The sequence below is a fragment of the Patella vulgata genome, chromosome 5 (assembly GCF_932274485.2).
Source record: "Patella vulgata chromosome 5, xgPatVulg1.2, whole genome shotgun sequence".
Lineage (NCBI taxonomy): Eukaryota > Metazoa > Mollusca > Gastropoda > Patellidae > Patella > Patella vulgata.
Window position 1 is genome coordinate 74,824,045 of NC_065883.2, and position 25,207 is coordinate 74,849,251.

The 25,207-nt window shown below is 37.0% G+C and overlaps 1 protein-coding gene across 1 annotated transcript; it reads left to right on the top strand.

The window, feature by feature from the left end:
• Positions 1 to 3,567: 3,567 nt before the first annotated feature.
• LOC126822360 (ankyrin-1) lies at positions 3,568 to 15,966 on the top strand. The gene is made up of 5 exons (XM_050551224.2): positions 3,568 to 3,646; positions 5,395 to 5,432; positions 7,346 to 7,471; positions 9,493 to 10,188; positions 11,722 to 15,966. The coding sequence occupies exons 2-5, from the start codon at positions 5,402 to 5,404 to the stop codon at positions 12,642 to 12,644; spliced, it is 1,776 nt and encodes a 591-aa protein (XP_050407181.1). The 5' UTR covers positions 3,568 to 3,646; positions 5,395 to 5,401; the 3' UTR covers positions 12,645 to 15,966.
• The last annotated feature ends 9,241 nt before the right edge of the window (positions 15,967 to 25,207 follow it).

Here is a 25,207-nt window from a genome sequence, read left to right on the forward strand (position 1 = left end):
TGTTTACAACCCTTAGATTTGCTAAGTCAGTCTGGATAGGCCTGAGACGCTGGGTTTTCGCAAATGAGAATGTACATGGTTTGATATCATATTTTCCACTTTTTAGGGAGAGATCTCAGCAAATCGTTTTTTATTTTGTCAAATGTTTTGATCATGGGTTTATCATTTATGAGGTCATTGACATTTCGGACTTCCTTTTGAACCAATTTTTAATAAATCTATATCTGTTTGTTTTTATTGTACTAGATGGGTTGTAATAGAATATTTTCAATGTTCATCTTTGTATTATCATGTTCGAGAACATTCTCAACAAAACTCAACCCATTCTTTATAGCTGTCCTTCAAGAATGGATTGTCGATCACCTCAAGTATTTTGGAGTTTAAATTGGATCCCACTACAGAGAAATTTTAAATAATGGTCCATAAAAAGATTCCAGTTACTATTTTGGCTATGAGGGGGGTTGGATAGCCGAACGGTTAGCGTGTGCGCGTTGTATAATAAATTCTGTCATTGAGTCAGCTGGCGTGGTTTCGATTCCCCGGTTGTACGTGACAAGGGGTATGGTCGCCTATCCAACCTCGTGGATTTTCTCCGGGTCCTACGTGCAAGTATTGAAATAAAATTGAACCATATGTTAGTCCCGAAATGACCTAGTTTGTGTCAAGTGGACGTTAAACCCCATTTCTCTCTCTCTCTCTCTCTCTCTCTCTCTCTCTCTCTCTCTCTCTCTCTCCCCTTTTGGCTATATGAAATTCTGATCCAAGATGTTTTTATACTCTACTTATTGGATATATTAATATCAGTAAAATTTAAACCTCTGTCTTCAATTGATTTGGTAAATCTTGGACATTTAATTCGGTCGTTTCCATGATTCAATATAAATTTGAATTCTATATAATCAGGCTTTTTGAGATCAGAACATTCTGTGTTTGGGTAATCCAGAGAACACGTTAATTTTCGTTCAGTCCAAATGAAATGAAATGAAATGGGGTGTAACGTCCTACTGTTCTGCTCTGACTCGAGTAATAAAGACGGGCATATTCCATACAGTGTGCTATGAGGGACATTTTACCCGGGCAGCGGCATTATGGCCTACTCTTATATCGAATTCCAACTGCCAAATGATCTTTTACGTGCACGCAAACGTATACATGGGACCTCTGTTTTTTACGTCTCATCCGAATGATTAGACAGCTGTCTTTATAGCAAGAATGGTCAGCTCTTTATCTAAATCTTACATACTGTATCTTTACATTGCTTAACGAATATATATATTGACCTTTAATTCTATTATTTTTGGGAGCCACGTTGGCTAAGTGAGTAAGACGCTGGCTCACTAGCCTGGAGGTCGCTGGCTCGCTCCCGGTGTTGGTCGAGAAAGTTCATCGGGATTTTCTGATATGGCTTCCTCGTGTCAGTGAGGGTTTGACAAGGGCAGCTGTCTAGTTGGAATTCGATATAAGAGTAGTGCTGCTGTCCGTGCAAAATTCCACTCATAGCACACTGTATAGCGCATGCCCGTCTCCATTAGCCCAGTTCGGAGCAGAACAGTAGGAGGTTAAACCCCATTTCATTTCATTTCACCTCTAACATTTTACGTAATCATTGACCGAAGAACATCTACGCATAGTACGAATATAATATAATGGCGACAGTGGGTCGCCTTGTCTACAGTCTCTTCTCCAGCTTAAAGAGAGAGAGAGAGAGAGAGAGAGAGAGAGAGATGGGGTTTAACGTTCACTCGACACAAACTAGGTCATTTCGGGACTAACATATGGTTTAATTTTATTTCAATAATTCGCTTGCGCGTAGGGGTCTTTAGCAGTGGGAGGAAACCGGAGGACCCGGAGAAAAACCCACGAGGTTGGACAGGCGACCCTACTCCTTGTCACGTACAACCAGGGATTCGAAACCACGCCAGTTGACTCAATGACAGGCCGTATGATACAGCACGCACGTGCTAACCATTCGGTCATCCCCCCCCCCCAGCTTAAAGAATTTAGATGTATACCCACTTTGGATAATGCATGACAGCGCATTTTTATAAAATATTTTTTTCCAGTTTTGCATGGATGGCCCGAAATTAAATGTGCGGACAACCATTTCAAAAAATTTCTATGACACACTGTCAAACGCTTTTTCAATGTCTATTAAAAGTAACATGGCCTGGATATCTTGTCTCTTAATTTCAAACAGAATATCATGTGAACCTTGTACATTCTCCGACAACCTTTTTAAAAAAATTCTATGACACACTGTCAAACGCTTTTTCAATGTCTATTAAAAGTAACGTGCCCTGGATATCTTGTCTCTTAATTTCAAACAGAATATCATATGTGAACCTTGTGCATTCTCTGATGTATTTGCCATAAAGGAAACTTTTCTGGTCCACATGAATCAAGTTGGGTAGAACGGATTTAACACGATGGGCACTGCAGCACGAGTTCAACAACTTTATGGGCCAGTCTGATGCCCAGAACTACAACCATTCAGAACTAAAAGAATGTTTAGAAGATGGCCCCATTTAACTCCCTCCACGTTCAATGATAGAAACAAATAAATTAACACACCAATAATCAATTCAACTATGAAGGGTTTTAAAATTGCATGCAGTAACATTAAAAAGTAATTAAAGTATAAATTATGTTGTTTTTTTTTAAATTATGCAAAACAGGTCAAAATAGCTATGGTTTTATTCTTCCTTTAAATGAGTTAATATCATAACTCTACAATCCTACAGATTCAATACTAGTACAAATGTCCAATAAGAAAAACATTACTACCGTTGTTACGATATTTAAAAAAATCTCGATGGTCCATTTTGTAATTAAATGCCAATCGTTTTTAAATCGGTAGAAAATCAAAGGCACCCGATGACCTAGAGAGTTGATTATGATCTTGTCATGTTAATACACGTCTAATTCATAATTTATATAACATTTAAAGCCTAAAGATAGATCTGCAATAATTTAGAGAACGTGATATCTAGTCCAAATTGAGATTAGTTTTAGCCCTTACACTGTTTATTCAATAAATATTTACATTAGATAGCGACACGAGAGAGAGAGAGAGAGAGAGATAGAGAGAGAGAGAGAGAGGGGGGGGGGGTAACGTCCACTCGACACAAACTATTTCATTTCGACACCAAAATATGGTTCAATTTTATTTCAATAATTCGATTGCGCGTAGGTGTCTAGCAATGGGGGGACATCCGCGGACCCGGAGAAAACCCACGAGGTTAGACAGGCGACCCTACTGCTTGTCACGTACAACCGTACAACACGCCAGTTGACTCAATGACAGACCTTATAATGCAACGCGCACGCGCTAAAAATTCGGCCATTCACCCCACCCCCTCCGCTTTGATCAATTAAAGCTCTTTGTTATTGCTACTTATAGATAGCAGATATATATATTTTTTTCGTTTATAATGATTACTTTTCTTTAATACGTTTCCTTTATTTTTTTTCTTTAGAATATTAACCCCAGTTCTTCCCAGTACATTTATATCATCTTAATTTCAAACCACTGACATTCCTTCGTTTCGTTTTATATCTAGCGACTAAATTTATACGTGCGGTGCATTGTGTTTTGATAACCGAGACTTAACAGAAAACCCCTGGCGAGTGTAAACAAGCTTTTGAGGTAAGGTATTTTGCTGTATTTACAAATTTAAAATCTGTATTTAAACTCAACGAAGAGTTGAGGTTCAAGCCTGTTGTTACGGGAGCAAGTAGTTTTATTTCATATTCTCGAATATGCTCTAGATATTAAACAGAATCAGAGGCATTTTTTTTAAAATTTTGATTTCTACTCGGTGGTGAAATAGTCAAGGAATCGAAGGAATATGCAACAACGAAGAGGTGTTTGTTTATTTTAACCATAACATTGAATGCTGAAACAAGTTTATGTTTTATGGAGTGTATTAATTCACGTGTGTGGATTTAAATGCTGAACCTTTCCAGTCGATAAACGAGTGTTACAGCTCTGTGAAATATTACGCAGACCATAACTCGCTAGTTGATCGAGGTTATAATAACCTTTAGCGAAGACAAATTTGGGTTCAGAAAAGTGGCGGAAACGAATAACTGATGTGCTTAATATTTTTTTAATTGCATTACATTTGTTTAAATGTGGTATAAATTAGATAGATATTTATTGTCCACCAGGGGACTATTAAAATAGGGTACGTCCGTCTGTCGGCCCGCCCGTCCGTCTATCTGTCTGTCCGTCACACGTTTTGGGACACAACAACTCTCCTGCTAATTGAGCTAGAATGTTCAAATTTGGTGTAGGTGTTCATTAGGTCGATGCCTTGATGGAGTCCGAAGATGAGCATTTTCTGCTTAGGGTAAGCAGAGATAAGCATTTTGATTGGTTGATGCTTTGGGACACGATAACTTTAGTTCTAATTAAGTGAGAGTGGTGAAACTTGGTGTATAGTTTCATTACATCAATACCTTGACTAAGTTCGATAATGAACATTTTCATCTCAGGGTAAGCATAAGCGATAATCAATTTAATTGGTCGAGACTTTGGGACACAACAACTCTCTTTCTAATTGAGCTAAAATGTTCAAACTTGGTGTAGGTGTTTATTAGGTCGATGCCTTGATGGAGTTCGAAGATGAACATTTTCTGCTTAGGGTAAGCAGATATAAGCAATTTGATTAGTTGATGCTTTGGAACACGATAGCTGTAGTTCTAATTAAATGAGAGTGATGAAACGTTGTGTGTAGTTTCATTGCATCAATACCTTGCCTAAGTTCGATAATGAACATTTTCTGCTCAGAGTGAGCAGAGCGATAAGCAATTTGGTTGGTCGAGACTTTGGGACACAATAACTCCCCTTCTAATTGAGGCGGAATGTTCAAACTTGGTGTAGGCGTTCATTAGGTGAACGCCTTGGCAGAGATCGACAAAGAACATTGTCTGCTTACGGTAAGCAGAGATAAGCAATTTGGTTGTTTGATGCTTTTGGGCACAATAACTTTGGTTATAATTAAGCTATGAAACTCCGAGTATAGATTCATTATATCATTACCTTGACTAAGTTTGATGGGAATTTTCTGGTTAGGCTAAGGAGCTATAAGCAATTTGATTGGTCAAGACTTTTGCACATAACAAATCTGCTTTTAATTGAGGTAGAATGTTTAAACTTGATGTATATGTTCATTAGGTGAATTAACATTTCCCGCTGAAGCTGGGCAGAGCCAAGCAATTTTTTTGACTTTGATTCTATCTGATAGAGAGTGATGAAACATAGTGTATAGTTTCATTGCTTGATACTTTTGAAAAGGATAAACCTGCAATTAAAAAATGTGTCATCTATTTATTTTGGGATTTCGGCGGAGGACATCAGCCTCACTGTTGGCTTTTTTTTTTAAATTTTAGGTGTAAAATGGATAACGAAGATATTATAATGGATGATGGTAAGTACTTATTTTCCTTTCTTAGTAAATACTAGTAAATTAATAAGGAGAACGTAGGGCGTTAAACCCCATTTCATTTCATTTATATATTTTGTTTGTAAATGAAATGAAATGAAATGGGGTTTAACGTCCTACTGTTCTGCTCCTATACTGGGCTAATGAAGATGGGCATACGCCATACAGTGTGCTATGAGGGAAATTTTGCCCGGACAGCGGCACTATCGCCTACTCTTATAGTTACATACAAACAATACATACATACATACATGTAAACACTATAATTACATACAAACAATATACACATGGCAAGTAAATACAAACAAAATACTCGCTAGCCTAGAGGTCGGGTGTTCGATGTCTGCATTGGGCGCCGAGAAAGTTCATCCCGATTTTTCGACGTGGTTTTCCCTTGCCAGTGGTGCAGAACGGAGGGCCTGACAAGGACAGCTGTCTAGTCCTTCGGATGAGACGAAAAACCGAGTTCCCGTGTACAAATGGACGTGCACGTAAAATATCCCTTGACAGTTGGAATTCGATATAAGAGTAGGCCGTAGTGCCGCTGTCCGGGCAAAATTTCCCTCATAGCACACCGTATGGCGTATGCCCGTCTTCATTAGCCCAGTTCGGAGCAAAATAGTAGGACGATAAACCCCATTTCATCTCATAGATAATCAGTTCGAGTGCTCAATAATTTTGAAGAAGATAAATATGCAATTACATAATTGGTGTAATCTATTTATTTTCGGACTTCAGTCTCACTGTTGGGAGTGTTGTTGTAATTTTGAGACATCAATATTAAAATTCTGGTTATCTATTGCCATAACCCCGGTCTGCCGCGGTTTCTTCATTGTGTTTGATATTCCTGAGAAGGAAATCCTATTTAATTTTAATCAACGATTTCCAATAATTAAATGCAGATATAATATAATTGATGACTATGAAAAAAATTTAATGACGCCAAATCGTTTATGTTATCATCCGATTGCGACAACCTTTATTGACTGAACGGACGAATTAACTGCTGTAACAAGACAAGAATCTCATTACAGTACAGATCATATTTGATGTAAACAGTTTTTATTTCGAAATATTGTACAATGTAGGGGGGTTGGATGGCTGAATGGTTAGCGTGCGCGCGCTGTATCATAAAGTCTGTCATTGAGTCGACTGGCGTGGTTTCGAATCCCCGGTTGTACGTGACAAGGAGTAGGGTCGCCTGTCCAACCTCGTGGGTTTTCTCCGGGTCCTCCGGTTTCCTCCCACTGCTAAAGACCCCTGCGCGCAAGCGAATTGTTGAAATAAAGTTAAACCATATGTTAGTCCCGAAATGACCTAGTTTGTGTCGAGTGGACGTTAAACCCCATTTCTCTCTCTCTCTCTCTTGTACAATGTAAAGTCATAAAGAATAGGATACGGAAATAAGCCAAGCTGGCTTATATTAATTTGATTAGAATACAGATCGTATTTCATTTCGTTTTTTATATAGTTTAAAATTTCGTTTGACTTGTCTTGACTACACTAGGCTCTGAAAGAGTTGTTATATAATCCGCGTTCTGGTTGAAGTGAAGGATTAGCCATAATATGGTCTGTTGCAGCGAGTTTTTGGTGTGCGATGCACGGAACTGTGGGTATCCTAATTGAAACATCAACTCTGATTGGTTAATGAAATGTCTGACGTCATAGGTCTAAAGCCGCTCCTGCGGCTCCTGACGCGACCTCCCACTACAACTGGTAAGATCTTCATGATGTGTAGGCCATTGAAAGTATAAAAAACGAAACGAAATACAGATGTGTATTTTAATCTGATTGACTTATATTAATTTGCTTCCATATTTTCAACTATGTCAGACAGTTTTGATCAGTACTGCGATACCGCTTTGCGTTTTATTGTATGCTCTAATTTCATGTTTCAGGCGATCCTGACCTTGAGACTAGAAGAAAGCTGATAGAATTATATAAAGTTATAGTTAATCAACCAGATAATCAACTAGAGATTTTAAATAAACACAGAGATATACTTGATATACCTATAACAGTTGGTAAGTCTATAACATAGAGATATACTTGATATACCTATAACAGTTGGTAAGTCTATAACATAGAGATATACTTGATATACCTATAACATAGAGATATATTTGATAAACCTATAACATAGAGATATACTTGATAAACCTATAACATAGAGATATACTTGATATACCTATAACATAGAGATATACTTGATATACCTATAACAATTGGTAAGTCTATATAACATAGAGATATACTTGATAAACCTATAACATAGAAATATACTTGATATACCTATAACATAGAGATATACTTGATATACCTATAACAGTTGGTAAGTCCATATAACATAGAGATATACTTGATATACCTATAACATAGAGATATACTTGATATACCTATAACATAGAGATATACTTGATAAACCTATAACATAGAGATATACTTGATAAACCTATAACATAGAGATATACTTGATATACCTAGAACAGTTGGTAAGTCTATATAACATAGAGATATACTTGATAAACCTATAACATAGAGATATACTTGATATACCTATAACATAGAGATATACTTGATATACCTATAACAGTTGGTAAGTCCATATAACATAGAGATATACTTGATATACCTATAACATAGAGATATACTTGATATACCTATAACATAGAGATATACTTGATAAACCCATAACATAGAGATATACTTGATAAACCTATAACATAGAGATATACTTGATATACCTAGAACAGTTGGTAAGTCTATATAACATAGAGATATACTTGATATACCTATAACAGTTGGTAAGTCTATATAACATAGAGATATACTTGATATACCTAGAACAGTTGGTAAGTCTATATAACATAGAGATATACTTGATATACCTAGAACAGTTGGTAAGTCTATATAACATAGAGATATACTTGATATACCTATAACAGTTGGTAAGTCTATATAACACAGAGATATACTTGATATACCTATAACAGTTGGTAAGTCTATAATATAGAGATATACTTGATATACCTATAACATAGAGATATACTTGTCTGTCATAATGTCTGTCATTGAGCCAAGTAGCGTGGTTTTGTTCCCCCACATGTACGTGACAAGGAGTTAAGTGTTGCCTGTCAAACCTCTTGGGTAAGCACAGTCAAAGGGATATCGGGCGGGGGGAGGGAGGCGAATCGTTAACGCGTGCGCGTTGGGGTCATAACGTTTGTCTTTGAGTCAAATGGCGTGGTGTTGATTCCCCACTTGTACGTGATAAGGACTTTGGTCGCCTGTCCAACCTCATGAGATTTCTTTGGGTCTTCCGGTTTCCCCCCACTGCTAAAGACCCTTACGCGCAAGCATAAGATTGAATTCAAGGGTATTTTATTTTAATAATTAGTCGGAATACGCCATGCAATGCTCGATTTGAATACACATGGTGGTCCATGTAATTAAATAGATGGATCTGTCGTTACCGTAATATACGTCATATCTGGAAAGTGGCAATTATTAGAGACTGGAAGGGCAATAGATGAATTTTCAAAGTTTGCTTTGAACCGTTTTCATTCCCAAATATTTCAAAAACAAAACCTTAAAGATACATTATGGGAGATTAGATAAAGAGCTGACAGTTCTCATTATATTAGTTAAAAACAAGATGATGTAAAAGTAATTTGCTGAAAATTTCAATCAAATTGATTCACTCTGAACCGAGAATTTAGCGATTGAATTTTGGGCCTAGCCTCGATCATCATTACTGAGTCGATAAGATAAAAAACATAGTCTCAATTATCCATTTCTTGATTTAATTATCAATGAGCGTTTTATCCAGTAAATATCGCAGGCTAGCGATGACATCGAGAGTTGATTATGGTCTGGATAAGTTGATTATTGTATAATTAATAATTTAGATAACATTTCAGGCCTAAAGAAAGACCTGCAATTGACAGATTTAGCTCTTGGATAATGTATGTTTACGGCCGATCCTTTTGGTGTTGGCTGAACAGTTCCTTTAGATTTATATTATTTTTAATTTATTTTATAACAGAATGTAGATGGCGATGCATGTGTATAACCCTATTTGAAATGCATCCGGGTCACAACCATGATATGGAGACAGACCGCTACAAAATGGTATATTCCTGGATGGAAACAGGTCTCTGCAGATGTCATTCCAATGGTCAACATTTCGAAAAGAAGAAATGCCAGAAAAAATTAATTCATGTCGCTGCAGTGGTACGAAACATCCCAGTTGTAGAGTATTGGGTACATTGCGGTCTATCTTTAAATGAAGCAACAACGGTGTCTTGTTACACGCCTTTATTCTTGTCTGTGGTGATTAACGGTACAGAACTTCTAAAATATATGATACAAAATGGCGCCGATATTAACGTTACCTCGCGGTATGAACGTAACACGCCATTGATGGAAGCCATTTTAACGAGAAAGAAAGAAATCGTCCAGATATTGTTGGATAATCCCAAACTTGACGTCAACGCTATCAACTTTCGAAAAGAAACGGTCCTAACCATTGCTGTAAGGGTGAGACGAAAAGAATTGCTTCCCTTGCTAATAGCACGAGGAGCTGATCCTAATCACGTGGACTGCACCGGATTCACTCCACTGATTCACGCAGTGCTGGAAGAAGATGATAAATTATTAAGGCAGTTGCTAGAACTTGGTGCTGATATTAATAAAACTGACAATAGAGGGGAAACACCGCTACATTTTGCTGTACATAATGGTAAGTTCAAAACAGCATGACTGTATGTTCTATTATTAGCATCTTGACCTTTCTCTAGGGTAACTAGCTACCATTGGTAACGGTAGAGGTCTTACTAGAGTCCATAACAACATGTCTTTTTCTACCATTGGTAACGGTAGAGGTCTTACTAGAGTCCATGACAACATGTCTTTTTCTACCATTGGTAACGGTAGAGGTCTTACTAGAGTCCATGACAACATGTCTTTTTCTACCATTGGTAACGGTAGAGGTCTTACTAGAGTCCATCACAACATGTCTTTTTCTACCATTGGTAACGGTAGAGGTCTTACTAGAGTCCATAACAACATGTCTTTTTCTACCATTGGTAACGGTAGAGGTCTTACTAGAGTCCATGACAACATGTCTTTTTCTACCATTGGTAACGGTAGAGGTCTTACTAGAGTCCATGACAACATGTCTTTTTCTACCATTGGTAACGGTAGAGGTCTTACTAGAGTCCATGACAACATGTCTTTTTCTACCATTGGTAACGGTAGAGGTCTTACTAGAGTCCATAACAACATGTCTTTTTCTACCATTGGTAACGTTAGAGGTCTTACTAGAGTCCATAACAACATGTCTTTTTCTACCATTCGTAACGTTAGAGGTCTTACTAGAGTCCATAACAACATGTCTTTTTCTACCATTGGTAACGGTAGAGGTCTTACTAGAGTCCATAACAACATGTCTTTTTCTACCATTGGTAACGGTAGAGGTCTTACTAGAGTCCATAACAACATGTCTTTTTCTACCATTGGTAACGTTAGAGGTCTTATTAGAGTCCATGATAACATGTCTTTATCTACCATTGGTAGGGGGAGATGGCCGAATGGTTAGCACGTGCGCGCTCTATCATAAGGACTGTCATTGAGTCAACTGGCGTGGTTTCGATTTCCCGGTTGTACGTGACAACCTCGTGGGTTTTCTCCGGGCCCTCCGATTCGCTCCCACTGCTAAAGACCCCTACGCGCAAGCGAATGTGGGTCACCTGGCGTGGTTTCGATTTTCCGATTGTACGTGACAAGGAGTAAGTCGCCTGTCTAAAGTTAATATCCGATTGACTTTAAATTTATACACAGTGTTTGAGGTCATAAGACGAAGAATCCTATTGATTTCCAATTATTACTACCAAAGTTATGGCCTTTGATCACTTTAAAGAATCTTGTGACGTTAAAGTTATCATCCGTCTTGAGACGAAGAATTATATTGATTTTCAATGAATTTTTATGACTTGAACAGCTAAATCCATGATGTTAAAAGTTTCGTATACTAAACGTTAGCATGGGGCAGAACTTTATAAAATCTAAACAAATTTTAATGGTTTTCTGATAATTACTGAATAAGTTGTTACTCTTAATCTGATTTTAATGTATTATAAATGTTTCATTACCGACAAAAGTAAAAATATGCGACAACTCTTGTTGACTGCCCGGACGATTTAGCTGCTGTGGGCGTATGTTTCGGTGCCTGGCAACCTATCTTTATTTTATATGTTTATTTTTCTATTTGCAGAAGTGTCCCATATTGTGTCAATTTTGCTGGAAAACGGTGCTAACCCTAACGTAGCCGCTGGGGATAGTTATACTCCGTTACTAATAGCAACATACAGCGGATCAGACGACATGCGCGATGTATTAGAGCTGCTGCTAGAGAATGGTGCTGATGTCAACCTTGCTAATGAACAGGGTTATGCAGCCATACATATCGCTGCATGGAACGGATATCTACCGTCTGTCAATTTACTGTTGGAACATGGTTCCCCTCCCGATGTGCGTACGATAGACAAGAACACGCCCCTGACCCTGGCAGCTCATGGAAAACACCCTGACATCATCGATCGTCTGCTGCCGTTAAACTGTGACCTAAATAACAAGGATAAAGATTTGGACACGGCTCTCCATTACGCCGCCTTGAATGACGACTGTAGCACTGTAAGACGTTTAATACGTCACGGTGCTGACCCGGATGTGCAGAATCGCGTGTGTACCACGCCATTGTGGAACGCCGTTCACGCGGGATCGCTTGAAATAGTAAAAATTCTCTTGAAACGTAATGTTACTTTAGAAGTTGCTTCTGTTGGAATTGATCAACATGCCCAAGCTGAAGAAGTCGTGTTCTTGTATTCAGAGCCGAAAACTCCAATGCATATGATCGGTGAGAAATGTTTGATTGAGTTGGGGAGGATGCTTATTGAATCAGGATACAATATGGCGAAGGAAAGCTGGCTGTTAGATTCAGATGTTATACCAAAAGAACTGGAATCCAACGAAGCCTTCCGGCAGTATCTGATTGAAGCCTACAATACACCCCAGTCTTTGTTACTCCAGAGTAGAAATTTCTTCAGAAAATTGTTCGGTAAACACGTGACCGTAAAAACTGAAGTCCTAAATATTCCTGTTCCTCTTAAATCCTACATAACACTGAAATACTTGTGAATCTGTGACGTATGAATTTTGCTTTTTAGGTAAACGATGATGTGATATGATGAAAAAGACTGGATATTAAAATGATGATGACTCGTATGTCCAGTGAACAAGGAGTAGGCTTTATATAGAGATCAGGCCTTCTCTTGTGACAATCGCCCTTCTTCCCCACCAGTCCCTTGCAAAATGAGATAAATTTAAAAGAGACAAATGTTTCAATATCGCTTCGTTTGTGTGTTTTACTACATGTAAAAGGTCTTCATTCCCAGTTTATTGGCCATTGTTTATAACTGAAGACTAATCGTGTGGGTGATATCAAAGTGATATCGCGGAATAGTCTAACCCATTGCTCTCGATATTTGGTTGTTGATAGATACTAGTGTGTGCTTAAGGCCACATAACTCTGTAAATATTCTCTTTTGGAAACCTTTAAAGTTTGTACACCCCCCTTCTTCAGGAACCAACTAATTTAAAAACCAAAATGTCGTTGGTTTGAAATATGAAACAAAATATTATTCACGAGACTTGATTGATTATTTTTTTTTTATCAAGACCTTAAGAACCTAGAAATTCGATTTCCCTAAAAGTTTCCTGCAGGGCTATGTACACATTGGCGTGCACGTGAAAGATACCTTGACAGAATTTGAAATGAGAGTAGGTCGTAGTGCCGCTGTCCGGGCGAAATTCACCTCACAACACACTGTATGTCGTATGCCCGTCTTCATAACCCCAGTCGGAGCAGAACAGTAGGACGTTAAACCCCATTTAATTTAATTCCATAAACTAATTATTATAATATTTGAGTTAACGCTTAAGGGGGGAGGCTATCCGAAAATTTTTATTCTGAAATGTTAAAGCTATTGAATTGAAAATAGTACAATTAGTTAGGAAATGTAATAAACAAGGCAAAACTAGCATTTAAAAAAGTTGTTGCCAGGGTAACACATTTTTTGGGAAAAAATTATGAAAAACGTAGGTACACTATATCTCTGTAACTAAGATATCTTCGCCAAATTTGCAGGATATATAAACTAATATCTACCACACAATCAAACAGAAAGCAGTTTGAATTATCATTAATATTTCAAAAGTTATCAAAATATTTTTCCAAAGACAAAATATTGTGGTGAGGCAAATGTTTTCAACACCATTTCCCAAGAAACTATAAAAAATATAGAGAAAAACTCTCTGTCCGGTTTTGGAGTTATCATTAAAGAATAAGCAGTTCGAAAATGAGACATTTGTCTTTATTAGTGCCAGAGATATGGTGTACCTACGTTTTTCATACTTTTTAAAAAAAAAAACCAATGTGTTACCCTGGCAACGACTTTTCTTTCTCTATTTTTAATGTTAGTTTTCCCTTGTTTATTACATTTCCTAACAACTTGTGCCTTCTTCAATTCAATAGCATTAAAATTTCAGAAAGCATTTTCCAGGTAGCCCCATCCCTTAAAAAGGCGTCACCGTTTGTCAAGGTATGAGACTTCTTGTAGGCGACATGCGTTCGTCAACGAAACGTTGTTTAACGTTTGTTGTTAAATGTTGAAAATATATATATAATATAGATGTTAAATTGTTCAAAATATATTTATATACATAGTATTAACTTGGTCTTCGTTTGCTGTGAAATATTTTTATGACATGTTTTGATGAATTAATACGATTTACTTTTCATAAGGTCTGTCATCGAGCCAACTGAAGTGGTTTCGATTCGACGGTTGTACGTGACAAGTAGTAGGGTCACCTGTCCAACCTCGTGGTTTTTTCCGCGGGTCCTCCGGTTTCCTCCCACGGCTAAAGACCTCTACGCGCAAGCGAATTATTGAAATGAAATAGAACCATGTGTTAGTCCCGAAATGACCTAGTTTGTGTCGCGTAGACGCTAAACCTTCATTTCATTTCATTGAACGTACCTTTGGTTACGTCTGAATACTGTCCATTATAGATTTTATTGGTTGTGTATATAAGTTATATGTGATATGTACACATCTGTGATAATATGTATATTAATATTGACTATGATGTGCCAGTGTGTATATATTATATATTGGGCTATGATGTATCAGTTTGTATATATTATATATTGGACTATGATGTATCAGTTTGTATATATTATATGTTGGACTATGATGTATCAGTTTGTATATATTATATATTGGACTATGATGTATCAGTGTGTATATATTATGTATTGACTATGATGTATCGGTGTGTATATTATATATTGGACTATGATGTATCAGTTTGTTTATATTATATATTGGACTATGATGTGTCAGTTTGTATATATTATTTATTGGACTATGATGTATCAGTGTGTATAATTATATATTGGCCTATGATGTATCAGTTTGTATATATTATATATTAGTCTAGATATGTAATGTGCACATGGCCGATCATAACTCACACTAGTATGATGCAACGTTTGGGAAATTTTTCCATTTTTCTTGCGTATCGTTAGTTCATTTTTCATTTTAATTCACGTTTGCATCACTGCAGCCCTGGGCTGTACAGCGCAGAGGACGATTACGACTAGCCCCCGGATCCGTTCACTATATCTAATATAAACGTGTCGTGTCCAAGGATTCGTCTTGTGTAATTGTATGTGTGTAATACACCCCCCTGCACTTACTAATATAAACCATGGTGAGATTCTACCCCCCCCCCCGATTGTACGAACCTCGGCCAAAGCTAAAGGTACGGATATTTATAAATATATAAGCAAAGGCCAGTCAGTTCAGCTTCCCATTTGTAAACTTCTCCAAAAATATGAAAAATAATTAGCCTATTGTTAAAGGGGCATTAGGTAAGATTAGACGAATAGCTGACAGTTCTCACTATAATAGTTTTAAAAAAATAGATAATGAATACAGAATATTCTGAAAATATTAGTCAAATTGCTTCACTCTGAATTGCGATATTAGCGATTCAATATTAGGCTAGCCTCGAACGTCATGTACAATAATAAAGTCTAGCTTATTATCTGTTATAAATGGTATTAAATTCCACTAAATATCGCATGCTAACGATGGCTCCAAGAGTTGATTATGGTCTGGATTAGTTAATTAATGTCTAATTAATAATTTAGATAACATTTCAGGCCTATAGAAAGACCTGCAATAGGCAGATTTAGCTCTTGCATAATGTATGTTTAACGATTGCAATTGGTAGACTGTGGCATGTCGTAGCAAAAGATCTACCTGTGAACATATAGGCCTATCTAATCAACCTGATATACTGTTAAACGTTTTTTAATCACACCATTAGATGATATAAAATATATTACGTGCTTCTAGGCAAGGAAACATTCACAATAATAATTAATAAATAACGAGTGTTGATGTCAAATGTCTTTTATAAGGCCTATTCAAAATATACCGGTGTGTGGGGGGAAAGTCGAACGCGGTTCCGGCATCTCCCAATAATCCAAAACACTATTCTACAAGAACTTCTGTCTAGTCCTTCGGATGGGACGAAAAACCCAGGACCCGTGTATATATTGGCGTGCACGTAAAATATCTCTTGGCAGTTGGAATTCGATATAAGAGTTGGCCATAGTGCCACTGCCCGGGCAAAATTTCCCTCATAGCACACTGTATGGCGTATGCCCGTCTTCATTAATCCAGTCAGAGCAAAACAGTAGGACGTTAAACCCCAGTTCATAAATTCATACTAATCATCCCTGCATTGGTCGAGAAAGTTCATTTAGATTTCCCGGCGTGGTTCCCCCTTGTTAGTGATGCAGGAAAGAGGGCCTGACAAGAACAGCTGTCTAGTCGTTCGGATAGGGCGAAAAACCGAGGTCCTGTGTACACACTGACGTGCACGTAAAAGATCTCTTGGCAGTTGGAATTTGATACAAGAGTAGGCCGTAGCGCCGCTACCAGGGGAAAATTTCACTCATTGCACACTGTATGGCGTATGTCCGTCTTCATTAGCCCAGGTTAGGAGCAGAACAGTAGGACGTTAAACCCCATTTCATTTCATTTCATTTCCTGTTCTAAACGGAAATCCTATGGAAATGAAGCGGAAGTACATGTAACTAATAGCCAGGGAGAAACGAACAGCTCGATCACAAATACTATTACAACGTAATATTTCTGTTTGTTTTGAGATGCTATATAATAAACTATATACCTGAGTTGTGGAAATCCATACTCCTCGCAGTGTTTCGTTTGATTAGAGCTAATTCCACGTAAAGGAAGAAAAATTCTCTTCCAAATAGTCCGATTAACAACCAATAGTTAACGGCGTGACAATACCATTACGCTTTAAACAGAGCTGTTTACATAACGTTACGTCAGACTCACGATTTTATTATGCCCAATTAACCAGTGCATAGCAGAATATTGCAGAAAAACGAGGCTATCAACACGGATACAATGTAAACAATACTGTTTGGAGACGAACAAAACTATCATCGTTTTTAATCACTGTCCAAAGTTTTAGGGAAGACCCCAGATTAAACGAAGGCTGTCATGTTGCTGTACTTGGGCTAGATTTGATTGAACGAGAAGAATAGACACACTCCCTCAAAGGCTCAAGTATCAGAAGCTAATCCAGCGATGGCCAGAGAGGGATTTCCAATAGATGTATAAGATGATTTTGACATTAAAATCTTTGTGGATAAATAAACCCAGCAATTATAATACTTTGAGCAAATTATAATAGATTTGAACAAAGGGAAAGCATTGTGGTCTGTATCCAAATAATTTAACGTAGTTATCTCCCCTTAGCCACTTACCATAGATTTTTGCTCGTACGTAAATGAGTTCGAAAACTAATGATAGCTAGCTTCTTTCTGCATATAGGGGGTGGCTCTGCTGTTCAGATTGGATTTTGCTAGGTCTACAGACAGTACTCATTACGTTTAGTTTCTTGCTGCGGCTCTTGAAGAGCAAGAATTGAGTTGGAGATGTCATGTTAGCTTAAAGTAGCCAAGTCTCTAACTCAGTATCATCCAAAGTCTTCGACATTGAAAACACGAATTATTTGACATTTTAATATTTCATATTTGTTATGACCATGTAAGATGTCGTCGTTTGCATAAGCTGATGATAAGAAAGTATTAGGGCGTAGATGCGTGGATTTTGCATAAAGGCCAGTATACACTAAGCTAGAAGTCGACCCAAATGAGTGGAATGGAGTTTAACCTCTCGTTAACAAAATATTTCCGTCCTTCTGAGACTTACATATGGCAATTTCAACATTGGTTTAATAAAAAACACAATATGGAACACAATTACTATTTTAAATAAGGCGACGTTTCGTTGAGGGTTCTCTCAACGTTATTAAGCAAATGAACTTTGTATCTCGAAGACTACCAAACATCCATTTGCTCTTCTGGTATACACAGCAAAAAAAAAATAAATAAATAAATAAAAATAAATAAATAAATTAAAAAAAGAATCGCAACACCCCTATTTGAATATAGTGCTAATGTTCGATCAGATATGTTAGCTATTATACGTCCTAGAAGTTGTTCCGTCTCCCTGGTCAAAAGGATGACGTCGCAAGAGTCTCTAAAGAGTTGCATCTTATCTTGCAGATGTGTTGCGAGGTCTACCAGAACGGTATCCGTCCTTTACGTTATTAGTTCGTTGATGTTTTCTCAATAATCGACTAATGATCGACGGGTGATGACCCATTGAATGTCACCCTCGGTATCCCCGGTGGTGACCCAGCTGTCGTGCAGTTTGTCTCAGTGACAGACCAGCACTTCTCACGCCAATAATCCCTATGAAGTCTCTCGGCTAACATCGGGATCGAACACGGGACCTCAAGGTTAGCGAGCCAACGTCTTACTCACAAACCCAATCTGAATAAAACATATATCCTATTTCGTTTCATTTCATTTTTAAAGTTCAAAACGAAATATAGATCCGTATTTTAATCAGATTGTTACAAACCGAACATGGACGTAATATATTTAGTCACGTGTTAACGTTATTTTGAAAGACATTTCTTTCAGATTACAGGTGTCTGTGATAAAATTGAAACAAAAAAAGAGAAGATTTTCACGACTTAATCATTATGGCGATCAATAATCCGACAAAAGTAAACAAGGCGAGATAAATACGTTTGATCGTAAGGATACAGACCACAGCGTTTTGTTTCTTGTTCTAATATTTTGGAAAATTTGAGTATTTCCTTTATAGCCTAATCAAAAAATCTAATCTATTTAAAAAGTATTATGTCTATTGGGGTTTTATAGAATCCCAAAGGTATTCGAGTATTGAAGTAGGTCTACTGCCTTTTCAAGAGGAAAGAAAAAGCTGTGGTCTGTATCCAAACAATTAAATGTAGTTATCTCCCTTTAGTCATAATTATTGGAGTATCAATCATAATGCCGTTTAAGGCGTAAACAACTGCTTTCGTTTTTTTTCAAATTTTATGTCAGATGTTAACTTTGCTTAGCTGTTGTCTATTCTTTGCTGCCTTCCTCTGTCACCGGAATTTTCAAAATGAAACGATCACTAATATTTCACCGTGAATGTACTTTTATTTTTTTAAGGAATCATTTCTCGTCATATCTGACACAAATTTATAATAATTCAACACTATGTTCAAGTAGAATTTAGTGATTAAATAACCATGCGGTCTGCGCATGTTCGAGTCTTGTAATGTCTGATCAGTTCAAACATATTTTGTGTATGTTTGAAAATAGTGTTGAATTATTATAAATGTGTGTCAGCTGTGGTAAGAAATGATTCCTTTGGCAAAATAAAAAAAAAAGAATCAGGGTGAAAAATAGTTGGTAAGGATTCCAAAATAGCCTTAGACCAGAGGTGGAATTTTCATATTACACCTATAAAGAAAGCGATAGGAACTGTCAGCGGACATCGTCCGATCAGAGGCAGTCCCTGAAGGAACTAGGTTCACCTACAGGGCCGTAACTAGCTGAGAGCAATGAGGGGGGGGGGGCGGGAAGTTTTCTCGGGGGTGCTGTGATATTGACGGAAATGTATATCTATTTTTTTATGGTCGAAATTTTTTTCACAGGGGGACGAAACTCTCTCTCTCTCTCTCTCTCTCTCTCTCTCTTAAAATAAAATTAAACCATGTTAGTCCCAAAATGACCTAGTTTGTGTCGAGTGGACGTTAAATCCCCCCCCCTCCCCCGCCTCCTAAATGTTTGGTTCTTATTTTTATTGATACGGGACTCTCTTGCAAGTTTTATGTTTAAGCGTAGCACACTGAAAACCCCCAAAATTGTGGTTATTTATTTTTTTCTTTAACATTCTTCTATCAAACACACCTTCTTCTTGTCGCCTTGGTGTCCTCATTGACCAAATATTTTGTTAATACCATTAAGAATGCGAAGATTAAGATAATCTATAACAACATTATCAATAATTCTAAAGATTTTATTGATACCAAGATGTCTGCCTATCAACCTGCCATTTTCTACACAAAATCCAGATTATTATTTAAGCCGCCCCTCCTTTTCATCATTTAAATCGAATTTACAATGATCGGAAACAAACCTGAGAGATTTCCTTTACAAAGTAAAAGATTATTTTATTGAATTCAAAATTATAAATACCGAACTGAGAAAGAAAACAAAATAAAGTTCACAAACATAAAAGGATCGTGTCAACAGAACGAATATCAAGAATATGATAAAACGATGAAAAGGTAACGAATATGATCCATACTTTAATCTTATTCACAAGAAAACAGGATTAAATCAATTGAATTAAATAAAAACATAATTGTTGTACTTCTATAAAAATAATCCAGTAGATATTGAGAACTGAAAAAAAAATGAATAGAAATGTCCTTTAAGAAATGTATTTACAAAAAAGTGTAACCGCATTTGACAGAAATTTTTGAAAGAGATGACTAAACTAATACGTATCATTTGTACCTATTCGGTTAGGTTTTTCTATTCGATGGGTATTAAGATTTAGTTTTTTGTCGGAAAACGAAAAAGGGGTCAATCAGACATCCCTATCTTTTAATGACCCTTAATATAAAAAAAAAACTGGATTAAATAATACATACCTTTGGTAAGATGTTTGCCGTTTTGGCGGCGCTGGAATTAGAGCCCCACAGTCAGAAAGAAATAAGATTTAGTTTTTTTGTCGGAAAACGAAAAAGGGGTCAATAAGACATCCCTATATTTTAATGACTCTTAATATAAAAAAAACTGGATTAGATTATATACATACCTTTGGAATAATATGAAAAATAAAAACTGGATTAGATTATATACATACCTTTGGTAAGATGTTTGCCGTTTTGGTGGCGCTGGATGGAATTACAGTACCACAGTCAGAAAAAAATAAGATTTAATTTTTTGTCGGAAAACGAAAAAGGGATCAATAAGACATCCCTATATTTTAATGACCCTTAATATAAAAAAAAACTGGATTAGATTGTATACATACCTTTGGTAAGATGTTTGCCGTTTTGGTGGCGCTGGAATTAGAGTCCCACAGTCAGAAAGAAATAAGATTTAGTTTTTTGTCGGAAAACGAAAAAGGGGTCAAAAAGACATCCCTATATTTTAATGGCCCTTAATATAAAAAAAAATGGATTAGATTGTATACATACCTTTGGTAAGATGTTTGCCGTTTTGATGGCGTTGGAATTAGAGCCCCACAGTCAGAAAGAAATAAGATTTAGTTTTTTTGTCGGAAAACGAAAAAGGGATCAATAAGACATCCCTATATTTTAATGGCCCTTAATATAACAAAAAACTGGATTAGATTGTATACATATCTCTGGTAAGATGTTTGCCGTTTTGGTGGCTGTGGAATTTATTTCTTTTATACCGAGAAAGAATGTTAATAATAGATAAGATATTGCTTACCTTGACTGTGATGCGGATCTTGTTTTATACCATTAAATAAATATATTGATATTATTTAATGCCGTCATGGTGGCGCTGGAATTGGAGTCCCACGGTATGAAAGGAATAAGATAGGCCATACAGTTTGCTATGAGAGGAAATGTTGCCAGGACAGCAGGACAAGGGATCGTTTACGTGCACGCCAATGTGTATACGGGACCTCGGTTGTTCGTCCTATCCGAACGACTAGACAGCTGTCCTTGTTCTGCATCACTGATAAGGGGGGCCACGCCGGAAAATCTGACAACAGGTATAATGCAAAAGTTCGACCTACAGCTCAGAAAACAGTACGCCATCAACATGGCTTCTTTTATTTATGCTGCTTTTTTGGAAAGTATACAACACGTGCAATTAAAAATATTTACAATTCAAAAAAGGCATCCACCCGACTGAAATATTTTCTAATTATGTGAGGGGGCGGGGTGGATGGCCGAACGGTTAGCACGCGCGCGCTGTATCATACGGTCTGTCATTGAGTCAACTGGCGGGGTTTCGATTATCCGGTTGTACGTGACAAGGAGTAGGATCGCTTGTCCAACCTCGTGGGTTTTCTCCGGGTCCTCCGGTTTTCTCCCACTGCTAAAGACACCTACGGGCAAGCGAATTATTGAAATAAGAATGAACCTTCTGTTAGTCCCGAAATGACCTAGTTTGTGTCGAGTGGACGTTAAACCCCATTATTGAAATGACCCGAAATGACCTAGTTTGTGTCAATGGACGTTAAAGCCCATTTTTTTTTCTCTATATTCCTTTCATACTGTGGGACTTCAATTCCAGCGCCACCATGACGGCATTAAATAACGTCAATATATTTCTTTAATGGTATAAAACAAAATCCGCACCACAGTCAAGGTAAGCCCATTTTTTTTCTCTCTCTCTCTCTCTCCCTCTCTCTCTCTCTCTCTCTCTCTCTAATTATGATTGTTTGGTAAAATGTGTTAATCAAAATATACATAAATATGTTAACCTGTTAATTTTAAGAAAAAAGAATAGAAATATTGTTAGCGTTCATCAATAATAATTACAATTAAAAAGGGCATCTTTCCGACTTGAAGGTTATAAAATATTTTCTAATAACCTAATTGGGTGATTGTTTGGAACAATTCGTTAATCAAAATATACATAAATATATTAACGTGTTAATTAAAAAACAAATAAATAGAAATGTGGTTGGCGTTTATCAAACAAAGTATACTCCTAATCACGTATTGAGTTTACTTTTGGGCGTTAAAGGGGCAATCCCGATAATATTTTGAAGAATAAAACTTAAACCCGTCAGTCTTCATCTGGAAATGGAGATGGGTGTCCCAAGCTGTATTCTACGATGTCTGGCTAAAACCAGCAGACCTTTATTTTATAAAAATAATGTGTAGGTAAAATTTACCTTTCGTTATAAAGTACATCACATGGGTCATTCATTGTATAGACCGCTAAAGGAACGAAAATCGATTATCAGGTCACCCAACGAAAACATTGAGCCGAAATCTTAAACGGGTTACGTGTCCGGATAAGCAGTTTTGACGTTCACGTCCAAACGACTCAATATTTTGAGCAGAAACTTTGAGACAAGATAAATGCACCATTCCTCTATATTTTGGCGCTTAATTTCATACGTACACAGACTTTTATTTTTGAGACTATGTTCAAATCGGCATAGTCCCTTTAATTTATTCTAATAGAACTACGTGTAAATATGAATGTAGTTAGCGTTCATGAAAAAAGTATACTCCTACTCACGTATTGAGTTTAACTTTAGGTGATAATTTATTCAAATAGAAATAAATATGGTTAGCGTTCATGAAAAAAGTATACTCCTACTCACATTTATTGAAATGGGAAAAAATATGCGTTCATAAAATAAATACAAATGCTTATATATTAGTATTTCGTTTTTGCTTATATAGTATTATTTCGTTTAAAAAAAAAACAAAAAAACCCCAAAACAAACCCCAGCAAATCATCAGAAAACTCGTATTGATGCCAAATACTTGATGTGAGCGGTATAACCAAATTAGGGCAGTTAAAATGAAAAACGGCGGTCTTTATAATGTCATATTTTACAATTTATATTTGTTTAAATAGATTTTTATATTTTGTGTCGTGGGAATCGGTGAAGTGTAAAAGAAGAATTGAAGTGTTATTGAAAACGATCAGAAATTGTTACTTTACCATCAATCTTCAGAGAACAATACTATGGCTCGTTCGCGCACTTGTTCTCGCTAACATCAAAACAAATAAAGACGATAGTTTAGGGACTAAATCCATTATGTCGACACTCTCAAGGGCTATTTGCATCTCCTTTAGCTTAGGTGTTAGTGAATATTTTGACTCATTATTGTCCAAAAGAAACTATATTTTATAAAAATGACAATGCTTTTCCAATTATCTCTGACTTCTTTAGCCTAGCCTTTGCAAGAGGCACTTGTTAAACTGAATTCGGGGTGCTGCAGGGATCGCATCTAACACCTGTCCCATTTCAGATGTCAGTAAATGACCTAGCGGAAAACTAATGCTGGGACTTGGAAACATGCTCCGTTGTTATGTATTTAATTTCTCTGGTGTCGAGATTACTTTCTGACTATTTAAAGTTACAGTGAAAAGTCCTATGACGCGAAACTATCGCTATCCTTCATTCCATACCCCATCCCCTCTCCCGCTCTCCCTATCTCGCTCTCGCTTTTTCCATTTCTCTCTCTCTCTCAAACACACACACACACACACACACACACACACACACCATCTCCCCCCATCCCTCGCCCTCTCTCCCTCTCTATCGATCTATCTCCCCTCTCTATCCCCCCACCATCTCGCTCTCCCTCCCCCTTTTCGCTCTCTCTATCTCGATCACCCTCTCTCCTTTTCTCTCTCTCACTCTATATCTCTTCCCATCTCTCGCCCCCTCTCTATCGATCTATCTCCCCTCTCTATCCCGCCCCCATCTCGCTCTCCGTCCCTCCGCTCTATCTATCTCGCTCACCCTCTCTCCTTTTCTCTCTCTCACTCTATATCGCTCCCCACCTCACTCTCTCTCCCTCTCTCTATCCCGCCTCCACCTCTATCTCGCCCTCCCTCCTTCCTTTTCTCTCTCTTACTCTCTACCCTCGCCCCCAATCTTTCTAGCTCTCTCCCTCTCTATCTATCTCTCTCCACCCCACCCCACTCTCTCTTCTCTCTCTGATACGCAGTAAAATACGTTTACATAATTGACGTATGTACACACATATTAAACAAAGGGTGTAAAGTTTATAACACTATTTTACTGTTTTCGATCAGTGACGTGTTAATATATTTTTGTGCTGTTGTTATAATACTGGTTAGGTGATGATTGGCGGACATCCGATCAAATCTCGCTAGTATTCATAATCTTATACAAATCATTAACTACGCAGATATATTAACCATTGTCCATCGATGATTAAATCGAAAGTAGATTCATATACAACCTTTGTCCACTGATGATTAAATCGAAAGTAGGTTCATATACAACCATTGTCCACTGATGATTAAATCGAAAGTAGATTCATATACAACTACCCTTTGTCTAAGTTATCAGTATAAATACTATCAAAAATAATAATCTATCCGACAGCATTATGCAAATCAACTTTATTTATTTATCTATTATCATGATTATAAAAACGATCGTTGTGATAGAAAGAAAAGGACCATATACGTGAAATTGTGCAAATGATTAAATCACCGAACAATTATCTCG